Source organism: Abramis brama (genome assembly GCF_963993115.1).
Source record: "Abramis brama genome assembly, chromosome: 13".
In the NCBI taxonomy this organism is placed as follows: domain Eukaryota; kingdom Metazoa; phylum Chordata; class Actinopteri; order Cypriniformes; family Leuciscidae; genus Abramis; species Abramis brama.
In genome coordinates this window covers 23,251,119-23,265,664 of record NC_139975.1, presented here as the reverse complement: position 1 = coordinate 23,265,664, position 14,546 = coordinate 23,251,119, and the positions used below count along the sequence as shown (strand labels likewise).

Genomic DNA, 14,546 nt, shown 5'->3' with positions numbered 1-14,546 from the left:
CCTATGCGACAAGTATGAATATATGCACATGTTAATGGTCTTATATACTGTAGGTTTGTGAAGATATGAGAGAAAAAAATAATGACAGAATCTTAATTTTTGGGTGTACTATCCCTTTTTTGAGACACTTGCTATAATACCAAGTAAATAAGATATTGTTGAGAGCACCAGCTTATTGAACTTTTTAAAAATTGTCTAATTGTCCATAAGAGACTACTTTTACATATACTGTACACTAACTTTTAAACAACAGCGTATATGTACAGTATATAATATTTTTCATTATCACCACATAGATGTTTTACACCTGTTTTTCCAATAGTATAAGACAATAATTAGACGGACAGATCATTCGTTCATGTAGATCACAGATACACTGCTCCTCTCCAGGTAAACTCAATCTCCTGGATCAAAATTGAAGGATCTTTTGAATTTCAAGCGCCAACTCAGCCACCCACTGAAAACTGAGATGGCCTTTCAAACTTTCTTCCATCTCAATAAAACAAGTCTGGCTGAGTCAGCCCTCTTCACAGGGGAGATTCAATTAAAGCTGGAGAGACCGTCTCCCAGATGTAAGGAGGGTCTCCAGCACATGATGTTCTCCCAGTATAGCACTCTGTGAGTAATAGAAAAAAATGAGTGCAGAGAAAGGTTCCCCTTTCCAAATGAGTCTCATCATTATGCCTGAGGCTGTGTAACGCTCCGAGGAATTTCACATTTCATTTAAATGCAAATTTTGGGTTTAATGATGATCTATGGCATCTACCTTTTTAAACTCTTGTACCTGCTGATTCTCTGGATCATATTTTTTTGGGCCATTCATTTGTTGCTGGTTTGCACTATATTGTTGAATATTTTAATTTTCACCCTTAAACTAACGTGGTTGCAACTGAGTCATATGTCTCTTTTGCTTTGTAAATTACTAATGGCTTACAACTGAATGGCATAATTTCAGCAACTAAATCACTGTGCACTTACTTCACCATTGGAGGTATAAAGAAAAATGTTGCCAAGACAAGCCAATTAAATAGCTTGTTTATTTTTTAAAGTGTGCGCTGTATAAGAATGAAATGTTTTGTTAAAACATATAGACATGAGTCTGCTCAGGAATGGTTGTGTAATAAATTATTGGAGTCGGTCAATAGTGGTGAGTGCTAATGGGAAATAAATGATGGGAGATGAATTTCCCACAATAGCAGGTACAACTTAAACTGCACTCAAAAAACACTCAGCATGCTGTTGCTCTTTAGAAGAGACATATTAAACCACTCCATGCAGCGATTACTGTGCAGTGACCGCAGGTTCTTTGAATGGTAGGAAAAGAGAAAAACAAAAATCAGCAATGAGACTACTTAAATATCTTAAAAATTATTTCTTCTTGACACTACTGAGATCAAATTCAGAGCAAAATTGAGAGAGATTATAAAAAAAAGAGAGAGAGAGAGAGAGAAATTGACCCCAAATAATAGTTTCAGGAGAGATTTCAAAAGTCAGAGATCTCAATATGACCAATACAATTTGTATTTTATCATTACAAAAGAGCAATGTAATTAGGCCTCCCATGATGGGAAGCATAAGATGACTCACCCACAGAAAATCTGACCTAGTTGAATCAAGAAACTTGATCTGGATTTTAGGAATGCATGTAAATAACTTCAAGTGTGTTAAATCCTCTAAATTTCCAGGCCAAATCTGTATTAAACTGAGATATATCTGTGTTGATGGGAAATAAAAATACAAATTCTGGAAAATAAAACACTATATGGTAAATAAATAGATTGTAATAAATAAAATAAGTTAATAAATGAAATGAATAAATTATTAAAAAACGCCTTCTGACAGTATGGTACAGCAAGCACATTATGTACATAGAAAATAAATACAATGCTGCTTACCAACAACAGACACCATGCACAGCCCACAGCTGAACTTTTCAGTGAACAAGGTAATTTCTCCAACAACTTGTGATTAAATACAACTTCGACGTACCCTCCTAGTAAAGTCCTGATAGGGCACAAATCTCTCCTTTTAAAGACTTTTATCAGACGTGCAGAATATAGTCTTGGTAAATTAGCCAGTTACACTCTGGTGATTTCACAGATCTAACTGCTTTTTAGAGAGGCCTGTAAATAGCCCTGCCTTGTGCCAAAATCAAGTCATTTCCCTGAGAACAATATAGTCACCATATCTAATTCAATAGTGGATGCAATGGTTTTACAATCTTAACACCCCCTGGAATTTTACGACCAATTACCGCCCGTCTGGGTTCCTTGATGTATCAGAGACTGAGAGCAGAGTCCAAGGACTCCCATACTGTGTAGCGTTTCCTTTGTGCAAACCACCGTCACCGACCACACACTCTACTATAGGCCACACGTTTATCAAAAACACAATCAAATGGCATCAAATACATGTTTGAATTGTTCTTTTTGTGCACTATACACATTTGAAGCATTCAAGCCTAGTGGGCAACCAACCTAGACATAGCATCATAGCCCAGCCACTTCCGTTACTGAATAAATTTGAATCTCTCAAACCCTACCTAGACAGGGGATCATTGGCATGTTATGATGCCCAACAATGCTGTTTAGATTGAATCTGAATGGGCTTTGAAACAACCACTGACTGCAGTGACTCTGAACTGTATGAACATGACAAAATCCAGAGTAGTGAAAAACTCCATGAGAGACTCTAGTTGACGAATTATTCATCACAGCGGCGAGTCATTCTGAAAGCATGTCTTCTCAGTGGGTTTTAACTCAAGATGGACTGTCATCCTGCCCTCAAAAGCACAGTGAAAAGCATTTCAAAAGTAGAAAACATGTTACTTTGCATCTTGGAGTTGCTTTATTGTTCAGTTGGTCAACACAAGGGTGTCCTTGCTGTGATAGGCCTAAACTTATTGTTCTGTGCATGAACTCAAGGCAAGCTTAGTTTGATCTGCACGCACTTTAATGTATGTGCTGGACTAAAGTAAATGCTTTAGGCCACAAACAGACTTCCAATTAAAAGCCTAAGTAATAAATTGTAAGTTTAAATCCCAGAAAAATGGGATTCTTCCAAAGCTGCAACGCCTGCCCCAGGCAGGCAGAGAAAATGAAATGCTGATTTGAAATGAGAATGCTGATTGTCTAGTACACTGGTTCTCAAAGTGTGGTACGCGTACCACTAAATTTCGCACATACGATCAAACTGGTGTGATCAGTCTTGGCTGGTCCCTGGAGTGTACGATCACACCGGTGTGAGTAAAACGGTCAGTTCATCAACTGCTAAATTCAAATGTACTATCGCAGTTGACTGGCGCTGAGCCAGAGACGTACGCGCTCAGCGCTGTCATATATCACTATTCAGTGTTTTCAACCACATAATGTTTATTTTAGGTTTCAGACATTTAAATTCATATAAGTACTAAAAAACAATACATTAAGAGTTTGTAAAATACACACTGCTGTTTATGGAAGCGGCAATAATAACCCTGTCTTTAAGGTTTACTCTATTCTTCTCCCAGTTCACCGGCCACTTTCATGTATTTCGGGAGAAGTGGATGAATTCACGTGTTTTAAATCCAACAGATCCGATTCTCTGAACTGCGTCTGCGGCACAAACTAACATGGCGCCACCCATTGCGCATACAGCTCAACTAACGCGACCGTTATAAAGGTGTTTAAACAACAAAACACTTCCACTTGCATATATTTGACAATCGGAATATCAGATTTTTCATGCTATAGCTAACAAATTTGTGAATATTTTGAATAAAAAAGGAAATAAAAGCAGATCATCAGTCATTCAGCGCTATTGTGACTGCGGTGTGTCACGTGACAAGCAATGACGCGTCACCATGGAAACAATAAAGTGATAAGTTCTAAATAATGGTCGCCTTGAAAAACTCACGGAGGTCAGCCAGAATATTTAAATGCACGTGTAAAAAGGTTAAATATGATTACACAGCCTGTGTTCATTTTTTTTTTAATTAATTACATACTTTTTAACTTAATATTTTAAGTACAGTTTTTATTTAACCTTTAAGTACAAAACATTTTCATAATATACTCTTTAAGTAGGCTACAGTTTTTATTTCACTTTTAGGTGCAATAGGCCTACATTTTAATTTAATCTTTATTTAAGTTTTTTATTTACCTGACCTGTATGTATGTAAGCAGCACAGTGCAGTGTTAATATTCAAACTGTGTTTTTACAATGTTTAAAGTGGCTGGAAATAATACATATTCTTATTAGAAATTAGAAACTGCCTCATTTTTGAGCTGTGCATAACTGTAGCTGAATAGTTAGGTCTACTACGCTACTGTATTTTTATATTGATTATTACAGTGGTACTTGGAGAGCCACATATTTTCTGAGGTGGTACTTGGTGTAAAAAGTTTGAGAACCACTGGTCTAGCATCTTAAATGAATAAAACGGATAGATGCACCAAAAATAATGCTCTTCCGATGTCCTCTGGTCAAATTATAACCTTGCGAAATGTGAGAATGAATGAGTGTCACATTCCTCCATGTAGTCAACAAATTTCCTCTGAGATCACACTCATATTACTATTCTGCTAACCAAACTGAGGCTGTCCATGAGAACTCACCTGTTATTTGAGCCAATTCTTTGCACTAAAGTGTAAAAGCAAGACTAAAGTAATGTAATTCATGGAATTTGCTGAAATTAATTTCAGAATGTTTGCAGTCATCATTTGCACACCGTTCTGTCTAGGTTTGCCAACTTTTTACCACGCAGGATATGGAATACTGGCAATCTACAATATCACACTGTATTTCTACAGTGCATATGCACTATGAAGGTACCCAGCATGCAGTGTGGCATGAACAGATAATGCTGTGGAGTTTCTTGATTCTTGTTGGTTTTATCTGTGCTGCTTATTTTTTTACTTATTTTTGGTTCACTTTTAGCAGTTTGTGTTTTTTGTTTATTTTGTAATGTTCAGAATTTATCTTTTTTATTATTATTATTATTTGGTGAGTGTCACCATTGTTGTGTTTTGTATGTCGAGTATTGGTGTCTGTGCATCATTATGTGATAGAATAAAATCTTGTGCTGCAAGATGGTCACACCTTTCAAAGATAAATCTCAGCAGCTGCTTTGCTATTGTGAAATATCCATCTACAACAATTATGAGTTTGAAATAAAATACTGGTAAATCTTTATGCTGAAATAATGCTAATAATAGTATTGTTTGACTAACTTAATAAATGTTTTCATTTGTCACACTTCTGACTTTGGCTAGAAATTTGAATACGAATATATCCAACATCCCAAGCAAATGGAACACTGATCACCATTATGGTGACTTTTATAATAGCAGTACCAAACAATATAATTTCTTACAGTGGCATGGTTAAAGATGACTTTATAATGTGAATTCACAGTAAAACAAGAGCAGTAAATTACTGTAATGTCAGCATTATGTTGCTGCTGATTAAGAAAATCACCCAGCATGCATTAATTTCACTGTAAATGTAGGACTACATATTTTCAATATTCAATAACTGAATAACTTTTATTGTAAAATAATACTCTTTAATCCTGGAAATTCCTGGATTTTTTTTTTTTTTTTTTTTTTTTTTTTTTACAGTGCAATTAAATACATTTATTTATTTTTTACATTTTTTATAATGGAATATTTTACTGTAAAGAATCTAAAAAGCTGCTAAAAATAAATGATGAAAGCATGGTAAAGTTTCCAAAATAATTTTAAAGAGAAAGAAAGAAATATGTTAGTTTTAGTAAAAATCAACAAATAGAACATGCAAATACAGTTGAAGAATCAAAATGCATTGTCCTGCCTAATACATGACAGTCTGACCCTTTTTGTGCCCCACACAAATTAGGATTGTAGTCATTCACACAGATCCGACAAAATAGCATAGATTTGAGAGTTGATAATCTGTATGTGTCCTTATCATGTTTAAGCAATCCTTTATTCTTCTTCACCAATAACTGTAATTACTATGGAATGTCTTTTGTCATTTCATTTCAATTCATGGAGGTTTTAATAATAGCAACCGTGTTTCTCAGCTCTCCAATCTACTGGGTAGATTGAAGAGCAGGGATCTCAATTTGCAAGCATTCAAGGTGAGCTCCTGCCATTTTCATACATCAGTGAATGTGAAGAACCACTGACATCAGTACAGATATTGCTCTAGCCAGCCTGTCTGGACTAACATGGTAGACTAATGCAAGAGTTGTCAATGATATTCAGTGAGAGTTTTTTTTTAAATATATATATAAATCCCATTGAAATTATACTCAGTAGTATTACTGCAGATATCTAGAGAATAGCTTGTATATAGCTTGTGTATATTATGAATATAATTCTTAACTGAGTTTGACCAAAGAAGTCACTGTTAATAGGGAAGTGAAAATCACGACAAAAGAGCCCATCAATGACCACTCAATCCGATAAAGCATTGCAAATGATGTAAGTCTATACACTGCTTGCTTCAACACAAAGTTAGTAATGTTGTGATTCATCTCAGAGCTGGGTAGTTTGGTTTGAAACTCTTTACTGAAGAATTGACTGAAATGGAGAAAATGAATGAGAAAAATGCTTCCAGAACAAAGACTGCTGAGGAAGTGGGCAATCACTGTAATAATCTATTGTCTGCTCCAGTCTACCTGCAAACCTCAATGCTTTTTGACACTTGCATCTTGTATAATCTGAAAATGAATGGTCACAACAACATAAATGAAGTGACACCAGAATGGTTGCCATAAAAAAACTAGAAGTGTAAGAAGGATTGTGTTTAGAGTTACCAGTCTACCATTTTCTGGGTACCATTTTTTACCAGTCAGACTAGTTTTCTAGTCTACTATGACAAGAAAATGTTATTTAGCAATATATATTTTTTTGTTTACTTCTTTAGAATTACCAAAGTAAACCCATGAGATGAAGGCTTACTGGCCGCAATGCGTAGTAGGTGTGCCGTTGCTTGTCACCTGTTAAAATCTAAGCCATGAAAAAATAAAGGCTTTTTATATTTTTCTAAAACGAATTAATCGAGTGCCTTGGATTATTTTTTCTTATGAGTGAAACCCATGAGAATTTCTACACATGCATTTCTCTTTTTTTTTTTTTTTTTAAGTGGATTTATAAAGCAGAGGGTGAAATGATGCATTTAAGATCCTGATCATAATGTAAGGAAGAAAGTGATGTACGACGCGGTATACTTGCTTCATTTATTTCATTTACGACATACTGTAATGTTTGAAATATCATGCTGAGTTTAGAAGGAATATTTTTTCTATTTATTTTAAAAAGCTTATTTTGGGTTATTTGGGGTATTATTCCATTTCCATTGTAAAACAAATGTTTTACAAAGCAAAATGCCGGACAAAATAAGCCAGTCCACAATCCCCATTTGTGCCGCATCCAAAGGGATTTAATGGATGAAGCGCGGGGGAATCCATTTTCACACTGTAAAGTGGGCTGTAGCTCTAAGTGTTTATTTTCTGGAATCAGCGGGTGTGGAGGACGTGGTGGCATCTCATATAGGGGTTATAAAGCTGATGCACTTCTGCCAGGGTAAACTACGATGATTTCTCTCTTGCCTTTCTTCAGAGGTAAATACTTCACAGTTTGCTGTCTGGGATTCATGCAGTCCTAGTCTAAGTGTCAAATGTGGAGCTTTTGAATTGCAGCAGACCTGGAATTCAGACTCTGTGCAAACTCGTGTGCAGAGCAGACGCGGAGGACTTGGATGGATTGCGGAGCGCTGTTTTTGTTAGAGTTAAAGCTACTCTGCTTCATCTGAGCTAGGAGGGGTTTGCAGAGCAAAGCGACGTGCAATGCGGCTGCACAGCACTGTAAAACAACATACATGGATCAGGTACAAGCAGCTAGAGGTGCCGGATTTACCAGTCAGGTGGCAAGCAATACCCTGTGGCATGGATTTACATATAACCCTGAAATAATGACTTTCTTGGAATCAGCTGAGATAATGTCACAGCTCATTGCAGAGGTCACCTTCAAGAAAGAGCATATCATTTTTAGCCGATTATTTACCACACGTGAATTTAAACTGGTTCTTGCATAGAAATAGAAATTACAAAAACCTGAGCAGAATATCAAGTTTGCTTTCTTTGGAGAGAAAGGCATCTTTATGGAGCCTTGGCAGCAGTAAAACTACTTGTAATAAAAACAACAAGCCTAATTATTAAGGTCTACTTGGTTTATGCAGAACAAATATTATCCTTACTGTGTCAATACCCTACTAATGTAAAACACTCAGTGACTTCTGCCTCCGTAAGTCCACATACTTCTGCAACTCTGCCTCCCCACCATGCAAATTAAAGTAAGATTTACATTTGCATTGGTTACGGCAAGACAAATTGATCTGATCTAAAGCATACGGAACATTTTTACATTCCCAAGGAAACTGTATATTTCTTCTATTGAGTCCAGAGACGACTGACACAGATAAATCAGCGTCAGGGCCGGCCACATTTACGCAAGCCAGGATAGCATGTGGAAGCGCAAGTGTTCTGTTCCTGGGTTTGTTTTCTGTCCACCGGCAGGACAGCTGACAGCAGCAAGCTTGTTTTTTTCTTCAAATCTCCTAAGTAGCCTCATGTCAGTGTTGGTGCACGGCAGAACAGCCAATTCGCTCCACGAAAAGAGTGAAACTTTAGTGAATGCTTCTTTTTGGTTAAAATAAAAATCATTGTGCAACTCTGGAAAAGCTCCTATCGTGTTTTATAAACAAACCTATAGAGTACATTTCCTGAACTAATATGCACACTGGAAATCAATGTCAGATGCTTAATTGTCTAGTTTTGCATCTTTACTATTGATTTCCATTAAGCACACATCTAAACCCACACAAGCAGTATCTTGGAAAATGGCCCAGATGCTACCAAATATGTCCTATCGTTTCAGTTCACAGAGGGATTGGAGTGGATGTTTGAGCGAGCGAAGCCAAAATTCAAAACATATGACATATGACCAAGAACAATTTGAAATAGTTAAAGTAATAGCGTAATTGTGTCCATAAAACAACTCTGCTTAGTATGTACTCCAGTCTCTGAGCCACTGTAAAAATGTACTTTCTCAGAAATAACTAACTAGAGCCTTTTAGTCCCTCTCAAAGTGCAGCGTTGGTAATAACAGTGCTTTCGTGGCTCCAGCACTGCAGGAGATGGTCGGCTGTGATCTTCACTGTAATGCTGGTGGACATCATAAGGCTAATGAAGAGAACTCCAGGTATTTCTGTGGGTTCATGCCTCCCGTGAGTCCCACTCTAATACCGTGGCCATCAGTCCTCTGATATCTCACACTAGGTGCCAGAGCCCCTGGACTTGAAAGATGTACTGTGAATGACTGAGAAACTGTTACAGGACTCTTGGAACATCGACAACCTACAGCACACGGTGGCGGTTAAGGTTAAGGAAACTCAATATTATATGAATATGAACAAATGTTTAATAAATGTGTAAAATGCACACAAAAAAAAAAAGAAAAAAAAAAAAGATCAAGTGTTTCTTCTCATATTTTAAAGCATATTAAAACACTTACAGTTTTGATATGTTCCTTAGTAAAATGTGACATTTAATTGCATGTTATAAAGCAAATTCATGCTATTCTACGTGATTTCAAGAAAAATGTGTTACTATGGGCTGCAAAATTTTGTGTAAATTTTGAATAATTAGAATAATTAAAAGGTATACAATAATTGTATTCATTCAATTCTATGTTTATTAAAAAATAATTCTGATAAATAGACAAAGAAGTGAGATAAACCACAACCCCTTGTTTACATTGAGAGAATTGTGTCGGCACCTCATTAAAACTTCCTAAAAGTCTAGCCTAATACTGCAGAAATCTAAACACTGAGAAGACCATTAACAGTGCTGTAGATTAACATTGTGATTGACAACAGTGAGCTGGATCTTCAAGTTCTTTCTCTAGACCAACTAATGATCTTTCCTCTACAAGCTGCTCAACACCAGGGACAGAATGAAATCACCCCAATCACTTCAGTGACCTAAACTCATTAATCCTTAAAGATTATCTATGCCAAAATCGAAGCATGTTTGACATGGCTCCCACTGAAAACGGAAAACTTTATTCAATGGATTTACACCTTCGGACCAGCAAATTTTTTCTTTGTTTCTCCATGAATTCAAAATCAACATTTTTTTGGCTTTTAGAATGAATATGTTACCCTTACTGTTATCTATAAGCTAGTGTGCTCCAAAACAATGACAGAATTCACATTTAGAAGATATCAGCATTCAAAACTTACAGTCTGTGACTTCTGCCAATATGGATAAATGATTTTGACTCACTCTGCACTTCAGCTTCTAATCAGATTTTCTGTCATCAAATCCTCTCTAGAATCTGAAGCGTCCTGCCCCCTACATTATAAATAGATGCTGAAACTGCAGCTAAAATCGGTCACTTGTTCACTCATTTACTATTTTCTACATGGTGAACGGTACATAGTGCACTATATAGGGCATAGGGAACGATTCAGACAGTGTAAATATGCTTTTCTTTGGGGCAAATGAAGTCTGGTTTCACGTCAGTTTAACTGAACCGCTGCAGCGCACACACAGTCTGCTCCGGTCTAGAGACACGATAGCACAGTGCGGATCACATGCGTGAGTCGCCGCAGACCAGAAACCGTATCGGACTCATTTGAATTCTGCATGTAATGCTATATTTTAAAGAGATATGTAGGAGATTAGGAGGAGACACTGTTAGAGATTAGGAGGAACTAAACTAATAAACTAAACACTATTGGCTATTTTTTTTAAAATGGAGGCGCTGTTCGATATGTCCCGCCCTAGCTTCCAGTTTCAGTGGAAATTAGGTCAACACAGTGAATAATGCTGCGCGTTTCAAGGCACTTCAGTGGACTGCAATGTTTCCTTGTTTGTCTTGTGCTTGATCACATGGCTCTGTCTTTGTTTGTGTTGGCCATGTGCTTCTCTTATCCCACCTCCTTGTTTCCATTACCATGCCCCCTTGTTTAGTCGTTGTCCAGTCCTCATTGGCCTGACTGTGTTCACCTGCTTTCATTGTGTATGAGCAGTTCTATAGGTCAGTGCTATAGGTTTCCCTGTCAGTTCTAGCTTTGTATTTATTTCCTTTAGTTTTGTCAGTTTTTATCTTTGTTCCTGTTTTTTTTATTCTAGTCTAGGCCAGTCTTATTTGCTGTAGTTCTCCCAAGCCTTTTTTTTTTCTCTTGACTTGATTTTATTGCTAACTAATCCTTCATTTATTTTCTCTCCATTTCTCAACAAGGTTGCAGTTATTTTTTAGATATCCGTTTTATTTTTTTCTTTGCTAGCTCCAGTTATAATTTAGTTTCTTGTTTTCTGTAGTCAAAGTTTTATTTTTGCTTTGTTATCTCTCTTTTGTTGTCTTGTCTTGTTGAATCTTGTCATATTGGTTCCTGTGTCTTCCCTGGTCACTGACTCTCCTGACCTGGCAGCCAGTCTGATGCTTCTGCAGTTACTTCAAGTGTCGAGGCTCTGGTTTCCTGAGCCGCTGCCTTGTCTCCATCATTGCCTTAGCATCTGGAGCTGCCTCATCCCCGACTAGCCTGTTCTCCTGTCTTGTGCCCTGCCCTTTTGTTTGGACTAGGTTCCTGCCTCACCTATCTTATGCTGCATATTCACATTAACCGAGCTTCACCTTTGTTTCTCTGCATAGGGCTTTAATACAATGTAAAAGAGAGCTTATTGATCTTCTGGCTACAGCCTCTTACTAAGCCATCTATCAAAACACATTCGTTCCACGCCAATATTGACTGCTGAATCCACTCTTGCGTAAACGCAAATTGACCTAGGACTCCTTTGGATAAGTGATAAGTGACTCCTCCCATTGCTAAAGGTCCATATATGAGCACAGAAGACTGCACTACACGAAGCATCCCACCAGAGCTTTTCTGAATTATCTCTATTTCTGCGTTCAATTAACTTAAAATGAAAGCTTTAAATGAACAAATTACACTGTGTCCTGCAAAATGCCTCAAAGAGTCCCCCAATCTGTGACACTCCCATATGGGTAAAGTATATTTGATATAATAATAATTATTGTTATTATAATTGGTAATTGTTTTGAAAGAACCCAAAAAGTTTTGCCTCATCTGACTGTGGTGAGCTCAAAAAAGCTGTTGGTTTTATCAAGTTGGCTTTGCCATGCAAGCTTCAAATGAGTGCACAAGATATTTTAAGAGAGCAGTAATTTCTTCCCTGGTATGTTCACATACACGTCTGTCTCTTTAGGTATTGTCTTTATCAGGATCTTACACATTTGGATTGCTTAGCAATTGCAAGAAAACAAATTGTAATAAAACAAAAACCTTGAATTATGAGAAACCTCCAGCTCTTTGAGAGCTCCTGAAGTACAGTATTATGCATTTAATATGATGCGTAGCTGCACACTAATATTGAACAGACACAATGCTGTTGGATTTCCTCATTTGAACACTATCTGGTTGACCGGTGAATTTAAGGAGGTCAAAGTCTTTAGTCTTAAGAATGGTTTTGTAAGTCATTCCAGTCTCATTAATATCGACAAATCTTTTTCTGAAAGTCTGATTTTATCATGTCGTTACTGAGTTCATAATCATAGTTGGGAGCATATTCTGCGATAGCAACAGCCAAAGTCTGTGTTTGTTTTATAGGGAACGGCGCTGAAACTTGCACCTGATTGTCATCTCACTGATTGGAACATCTAATTGAAATTACCCTTTTTAGAGAGACGGAAAATCTAGATTCACATTTCTGGCATTTACAAATAGATTGTGAGTAAAAACATGCTCGGTGACTTATAGGATTGGCTCACAATTTAAGTTACATTCAAAACTGATTACAGATATTCAAAAGGGTTAAAAACGTTCTACCACCACTGTATGAGATTTACAATCATTCATATATCAAAAACACAGACAACTCTAAAGTGTTCACTCTCTTCTCTCTCTTTCTGCGTCACTGGAGAACTTCATAATTGCAAATCATGGAGAAGGATTTCTGCCTGGTGAGGGGAAAGAGCGCTTTCTAAATGTGACAATCATGAAATTACCTTGCCATGAAATTTACCGAACTGTCAGCATCTAGTCAACACAGCTGATTATGTGGATTGTAAGCCACTAAAATCCACAGTAAAATTATGAACATAGAGGTGAAACTTAAGACATTTGAAAAATAGGTCTTGCTATGCAAAAGCTTAAGTTGTCATTAGCTAAAAACATTTTCAATAGAACGATAACTTGATGTTATATTTAAGTGCCTGTTGTTTAATTACAGCCTCTTAATATTTAAATATGATAATGCATCAATATTTAATGGAAGCTTTAATTAATCCACATTTCAAGCACCTGAAAGTCACACCGTCTAGGTCTGTCAAGTTGCTTCTTGCACCTTTGGGCAAGGTACACAGATCCACTCTGTCCTTAGAGACAGTTTGTGTAGATTACATAACTGTGCCAAATATGAAGAATGTCTGTCATAGCCAATGACATTTGTATTCATGAATAATAAATGCTCTTCACAGACATGGGAAGCACTAACAGTGTTTATGCCACGCCACTTGTTGAAATTTAAACATTAACACATTAAAATGTGTTTCAAACGGGGATTCGCGTGAGTAGCCAATTTTGATTAGGAACTGAATGCGAAAGTTGTTTTCTCTTTAGAACATTATTGAACGAAATACCAGAGAAGTTCATAAAAACATAATTAATTATGCTTCATATCGAAAGAACTGAAATTGACAAATGTGAGAAAGTAATGTCTCTCAGTTTATGATTTCTTTATAAAAGACTGTGACAAATGAGCACACAATAATATAGCTAACTCCCATATAAGGACACTTTTCGCTTTTAAGCTGTGTATGTTTCACAGCAGTCCAAACATTTCTGTGTATTCATCTTTAGCACAGAAATAAGTGAATAGTTTTTACTATTTCAGGGCAATTATAAAGCGCGTTAATGATGAATGAATCACTCACCATTTCTGTGAGGAGCACGCGGGTCAAAACCATGGCACGACTCTAAATCCTCCTGTAGAAATTCACATCCTCTCATGGAAGAGAGTCGCTTGCAAAGAAAAGGACAACTTCTAGGCTTTACCGGGTTTGCGGAATGTCCACTGTCGGCGGAGGGCACCGACAGTTGTGGGAGTTTAACGTGTGACGGTTATGTCAGAGCAAACTAGATACGCGCGTGAGAAGCGGTATGACTCAACGGTCAGTCCGCCAGAACCGAGATCGAGCGCCCTTCAGTTTCCACAGTGAAAAGCAAACTGAAGTCTCAAGTCCCTCCTCTTTCACACCACTTCCACCTACAATGTGTTTATTGCCCTTTTCAAGAAACGCGTGTCCAGTGTCGTTGTCGTGTGTACAACATTAGGAAGTGCGCGCGTTTATGTTTTTTGGGCGTAGGCACGTAATGTATACAACTATGCATAGGCTATTCTTCACAAAGTTATTTGTTATGTCAATGGGAATAAATTATTAATAATGATCATTTAGATGTTTTTGTGAAACTAACTCAATTTGCTCATGAGGATC

The 14,546-nt window shown here is 37.0% G+C and overlaps 1 protein-coding gene across 3 annotated transcripts in view; it reads right to left on the bottom strand.

Moving 5' to 3' along the window:
- htr4 (5-hydroxytryptamine receptor 4) overlaps positions 1-14,280 on the bottom strand; it is a 116,773-nt gene extending 102,493 nt beyond the window's left edge. Inside the window, exon 1 of one of the 3 annotated variants that reach the window (XM_084133173.1) lies at positions 13,986-14,280. In XM_084133173.1, the coding sequence (XP_083989299.1) occupies positions 13,986-14,061 (76 nt within the window). In that variant the 5' untranslated portion in view covers positions 14,062-14,280. The remainder of the gene's footprint in view (positions 1-13,985) is intronic. The other 2 variants (XM_084133171.1, XM_084133172.1) reach the window with 2 other exon arrangements.
- Positions 14,281-14,546: the final 266 nt, after the last annotated feature.